Source organism: Anopheles cruzii, unplaced genomic scaffold, assembly GCF_943734635.1.
Source record: "Anopheles cruzii unplaced genomic scaffold, idAnoCruzAS_RS32_06 scaffold01373_ctg1, whole genome shotgun sequence".
NCBI lineage: Eukaryota > Metazoa > Arthropoda > Insecta > Diptera > Culicidae > Anopheles > Anopheles cruzii.
The window spans coordinates 1-5,536 of NW_026454958.1; the positions used below are offsets into that span (position 1 = coordinate 1).

General features: G+C 63.6%; 1 protein-coding gene across 1 annotated transcript; it reads left to right on the forward strand.

Annotated features, from left to right (window-relative positions):
- Positions 1–3: 3 nt before the first annotated feature.
- LOC128276497 (muscle-specific protein 300 kDa-like) lies at positions 4–5,528 on the forward strand (the record flags this gene model as incomplete). The annotated part of the gene is made up of 3 exons (XM_053014956.1): positions 4–1,767; positions 1,865–2,018; positions 2,110–5,528. Coding segments are annotated over 3 exons (5,337 nt in total), but the record flags the coding sequence as incomplete, so codon positions are not given.
- Positions 5,529–5,536: the final 8 nt, after the last annotated feature.

Here is a 5,536-nt window from a genome sequence, read left to right on the forward strand (position 1 = left end):
CTGCTGGAGAAGGAGAGGGCCACGGTCGAGCGGCAACAGGCGTTCGTGGACGCAAGCAACGAGCTGGCGGCGTGGATCCGTCACGCTCAGGAATCGCTTGCCAAGTGTTCCGAGCCACGGGGTGACAAGGAGACGCTCGTTTCTCGCCGGACGCAAGCGAAGATCCTGGACGGTGAGGTGCCGGCCGGTCAGCGCAAGCTGGAACGGGCCCTCGAGCAGGCGGAAGTGGCGTGCCGGGCGGTCAGCGGTGACACGGAAGAAGTCGAAGCGATCGAGAGCGAGGTAGCGATCCTGCAGGATGAGTTCGATCGCTATTGCGCCGACCTCCGGCGGGTCAGTGGAGCGTTGGAAGCCGGGATCGTGCGGTGGACGGAGTACGACGATCAGTACGGGGTGGCCGTCCGTTGGCTGGACACGTGCGAACAGGAAGTGCAGACTTACAACCGGATGCAGCCGAGCTTGCCCGAGAAGAAGCGTGTCCTGGAAGAGTTCCAAGATCGGCTACAGACGCTGTTCGATTGGCAGCGCGAGCTGGACAACTTGAACCAGCGCGCGCAGGTCCTGCTGGACATTTGTGCGGACACGCGCGTCAGCAACGGGGTCACTCAGTTGACCACCAAGTACAACGTGCTGCTGTCGATCGCCAAGGAACTGATGCGGCGGCTGGAAGCGCACTATCAGGAGCACCAACAGCACAACACACTGTACGGCGAGTGCCAGGACTGGTTGGATCGGATGCGCGAGAAGCTAGCGGAGTGTGAAGCGGTCCCGCGGACGGTGGCCGACACGCAGGCCAAGCTGAACGTGGTGAAGGGTGTGCGACAGTCGCTGGAACAGGGCCAGAACCGGTTGCGGTACCTGTGCGAGTTGAAGGAGCGAATCGTGCTCGGAACGGAGGCAAGCGGGGCGACGAAGATCGAAGAGGACACCGATGGGTTGCGGGGCGAGTACGAGGCGCTGATGGTGGACATCACGGAGACGCGTCAGCGACTGACGGCGCACCTGGCGCAGCTCGAGGAGCTCGGAAAGTTGTCCCGTCTGGTGGCCGAGTGGTGCGAGGAGGTGCGTACCAAGCTGGGGGAACCGGTGGGGCCGGAACTGGCCGACCGTCGGGCGCTTCTGGAGCGCTACCGGGCTATCCATCGCGAGACGGGCAACTACGGGGAGGTGGTGGAGAAGATCCGCACCAAACTGGCCGACACTAGCTCGGGAGTCGCGCTGGACGTGGAGGGGGAGGTGGCCGCGATCCTCAGTTCGTACGAGGAGCTGACCGCACAGGTAGCGGCCGAGATCGAGCGGCTCGAGAACCAGGTCAACAGCCACGAGCGCTTCCGGCAGGCGGTGGGCGCGCTGTATGAGTGGCTAAAGGCCGCCCGTCAGACCATCGAGCAGTCCTCGGACTTCCACGGCGACCGGGAACACATCGTGGCGCGGCTCGGGAAGTTACGCGAAGCGGAAGCGACGTTCGGCGCGGGTCGACAGCTCCTGGAGACCGTGGTCGAGTTGGGTAACGGCCTAGCGGCGATGGCTATCGGTCAGGAGGGACAGGACACGGTCCGGCAGGAGATGGCACAAGCGCGATCGGACTGGGCCGAACTGGAGGCGCTCTCAACGGCCGCCCAACAAACGTTGGCCGAGTGTCTGGCGTCCTGGGACAGTTTCCTGGGCCAATCGGAACAGCTCGGGGCGTTCCTCGCGGAGCATGACGCGAAGGTGGACGGACTGGCGACGGACAGCGACCAGGATGCGGTCCTCGCGCAGCTCAAGGTAGGTTCGAGAGTCCGAGTGTCCTTTGTGTCGTTCTAACCTTCCATCGATTACTTCCATGTCCGTAACACGTCCACCATCATGACCGGCACCGCAGCAAATTCAGGAGCTGATCTTGACCAGGAAGGGCACCGTCGAAGAGCTGAGCGATGTGTGCGAGGCGCTGATGGAGAAGAGCGCCTGCTCGACGGTGCGCGACCGGACGGTCGAGCTGCAGAAGAGCTACTCGGCGCTGCTGGCCAAAGTGCAAGGTACCCATCCCGGGGTCCATCACGCGGGGCACAGGGGGGTTAACCAGTCAGGAGGGGGCATCTAATCGATCTCGATCTCCTTCACTTTCAGGATTAGTGACGCAGTCGGAGAAGAACCTCGTCAGCCACACGGAGTTCCTGTGCTACAAGGACGAGATCAACCGGTGGCTGGCTGACGCCAACGCGACCATCAAGAACTGTGCGGACGTGGCGGCGGACGATGTGGCGGTGGTGAGGCAGAAGGTGGCGCAGCTGCAGGCCCTCTCGGGCGCCGTTCCACAAGGCCAGAAGCTGTTCGAGATGCTGCAGGATGCGTTCACCAAATCGTCGTACCTTTATCCGGAGGACCGGCAGACCAGCATGTTCCAGGACCTGTCGGACATTCGCGATTCGCTCGATACGGTCCTGATCGGTATCGGCTCGTCGCTCAACACGCTGAATGCGCAGGCCGGGCGGCTGGAGTCGTACGAGGAGCTGAAGCGCCGAGTAGCCGAGTGGCTCACGGCGACCGAAGCTTGGTTCGGAGCGCTTCCCGAGACGCACGGTGGCGAGCTGACGGAGGTCAAAACGCTGCTGGAACGGTTGAAGCACACGCAGACGGAGATCGCGTTTAAGCAGGCCGATCTGGGAGCGCTGCACCGTGAAGCGGCCGCTCTGTTCGATACGAGCCGCGGTGAAGTGGAGCGCGTGGCCGGACTGCAGTCCCGGTGTGGCAAGCTGAGCGATCGGTGCACCGAGCGCATCCGGGCGGGTGAGACCGAGCTCGAGGATCAGATGGCGTACTACGCGAACCTGCAGGAGATCGAACGGTGGCTGCTGCAGATCTCGTTCCAGCTGATGGCGCACAACTCGTTGTACATCTACAACCGCGAGCAGACCCTCGAGCAGATTGCGCAGCACGAGCGGCTTCTGGGGGACATCCAGCGGTACCAGGTGACGATCGATGACTTCAACGCGAAGGGTCAGGCCCAGATCGAGCGGTACGTGCTGGGGGCACCAGCAATCCGCGGTCGGATCGAGACACAGATGCGGAACATCCGGGACAGCTACGGGTCGCTCCTGAACACGTCGGTCCAGATCAAGAACCGGCTGCACGAGTCGCTGGCCAAGTTCCAGGAGTACGAGGACACGCTGGACGACATCGGGCGCCAGCTGGACGAGCTGGAACCGCGGGTGGCCGACGAGCGGCAGGTCGGTGTGACGGACTACGGGGCCGGCCAGCGGCAGCTCGAGAGTGCCCAGGCCATCCACAACCAGCTGCTGGTGGAAAAGAGCCGTCTGATGTGCGCGGTGCAAGCGTGCGAAGCGGCCACGGCCAGCATTAGCCGGCCGAGCTCGCCGATGGACAACGTGTCGCAGATGATCCCGGAGAAGGAACTGATGGTACGCGCCCGGCTCGAGGATCTGATCGACGACGTGCAGCGGTGGATCGGTGAGCTGGTGACGGCGATCGGGGACTGCGAACGTCTTCACCGGCAGCGTGTGGAACTGGAGGGCTGGATCGCGCGGCAACGGGCAGCGGTGGCCGATTGGGGATCTAAACCGGCCAAGTTCCGTCCCGATGCGGCCGAGCAGGAGTTGCGTGCGATGGGCGAACTGAGTCGCTCGGTGACGGTGAAGCGTAACGACTTGACCGGTGACTCCGAGCAGGACCGTCGGTTGCGGGAGGACTTGGAGCAACTCCAGGCGGCGCTGCGGCAGGTGATGGAACGCAAGCGCGATGATCAGCTGGCGATCGAGAAGTACCGGAAGCAGTACGACGACGTCCAGAGTTGGCTCGATGCGATCACACACCAGATCGACTGCGTGGAGGCTGGCGGGGCCGGTGGGCTGAGCTGTCGGCAGAAGCTGGACAAGATCTCGGGCATCAAGCGCATCCTGGAGGACGACTGTGACATGCTTCCGAGCTTCCGGCGCAACGCGGAGCATATCGCGCAGTTGGTGAGCAATCTGGACGCACAGCAGGTGACGGAGCAGCTGAAGTCGGTTGATCGGCGGCACCGGGACATCGCGAACCGGTTGACCCGCCGGCTGGATGTGGTCGATTCGACCAACCGAACGTTCGGCAAGTTGCGCGCCGATCTCGGTGAGTTGGCACGCTGGGCGGCGGAGAAGAATGAGGCACTCGGGGTGCCGTATCAGCTCGGATCGGACACGAAGTCGGCTGAGGCGCAGCAGCAGACGTTCCGAGCACTGGCGAAGGAGCTGGAGGGCAAACAGGCGTACCTGGACACACTCGGTAAGCGGTTCGCCAGCATCCAGGCGGATCTGGAGCCCGGCGAGAAGCAACAGGCGGAGGGTGAGCTCCAGCAGCTGTCGCGGACACTGGCCCAGCTGGGCGATCGGGTTCGGGCCGAGGTGGACCGGCTCGTGGAGGACATCCTGTGCCGGAAGAACATGCACAACAACCTGGACGTGACACGGGCCTGGATCCGCACAAAGCAGGCCGACGTCGACAAGATCTCCGACCAAATCCCGCTGCTGGCGAGCAACGTCGGCTCGGAGATCAAGCTGTGCCGGCGGCACGGCCAGGCGATCCGGGAGTTCCAGGAGAACGCGTTCCGGGACGTAGCACGGCAGGTGCGTGAAATCATGAAAGACTGCAGCGACGAAGGGAAGGCGAAACTGGCGCACGACTTTGGCGAGATCGAGGTGCGGCTGGCGGAACTGGTGGAGAGCTGCGGGCGGAAGGTGGAGTTTATGGAGCGAGAGCACGGCAAGCGGCGTGAGTTCGAGGAGCGCCGAGAACGCGTCTGGAGCTGGTTGACCGAGGCCGAGTCGCTGGTGTCGGCCGATCTTCGGACGACCAGCTACGAGGCGGTGAAGGATCAGAGCCGCAGGTTCGACACGCTGTGCGGTGAGTGCGACGCGATGAAGGCGGTCGTGAAGGAGGCGGACGAGTTTGCGGGCGCCATCGGGCCCGCGCTGAGCGAGCTGGACAAGACGCACATCGGCAACCAGGTGAAGGTGCTGCGCGAAAAGTGGAACGCCGTCAGCAGCGTGCTGCGGGTGAAGTGCCAAAAGCTGAAGGATCACCTGGCCGAGTACGAGGATGCGTTGGGCCGGATCGCGGGCTGCGTGGCGTTCATCGCGGGCGTGCAGACGCGCCTGAAGGAACTGAACCGACCGGTCACGAGCCGGATCGAGAACATTCAGGACGTGCTGCTGGCGTACGAGCAGATCCTGGGCAGTCTGAAGGAGAAGCGACTCGAGATGAGCACGATCCTGCTGACCAACTTGCCACAGTTGCGCGAGAACTCGACCAAGCTGGAGGAACTGATTATGGGCATCGAGGAGCAGCTCCGGCGCCTCAAGTCGATGCTGGTGCTAAAGGAGCAGTTCCTGGGGGCGATCAACGAGATAGTGAAGCAGATCACCAAGATCAACGGCGATTTCAACACGGTCGACAACCTCAGCCCGACGGTCGAAGAACGGTTGGCCCGGTACGGGGAGCTCGGGCGCGCCATCGAAGCGTGCGAGGGGTTGCTGGTGGCCGCGACCGACAAGGGCCACCAGAT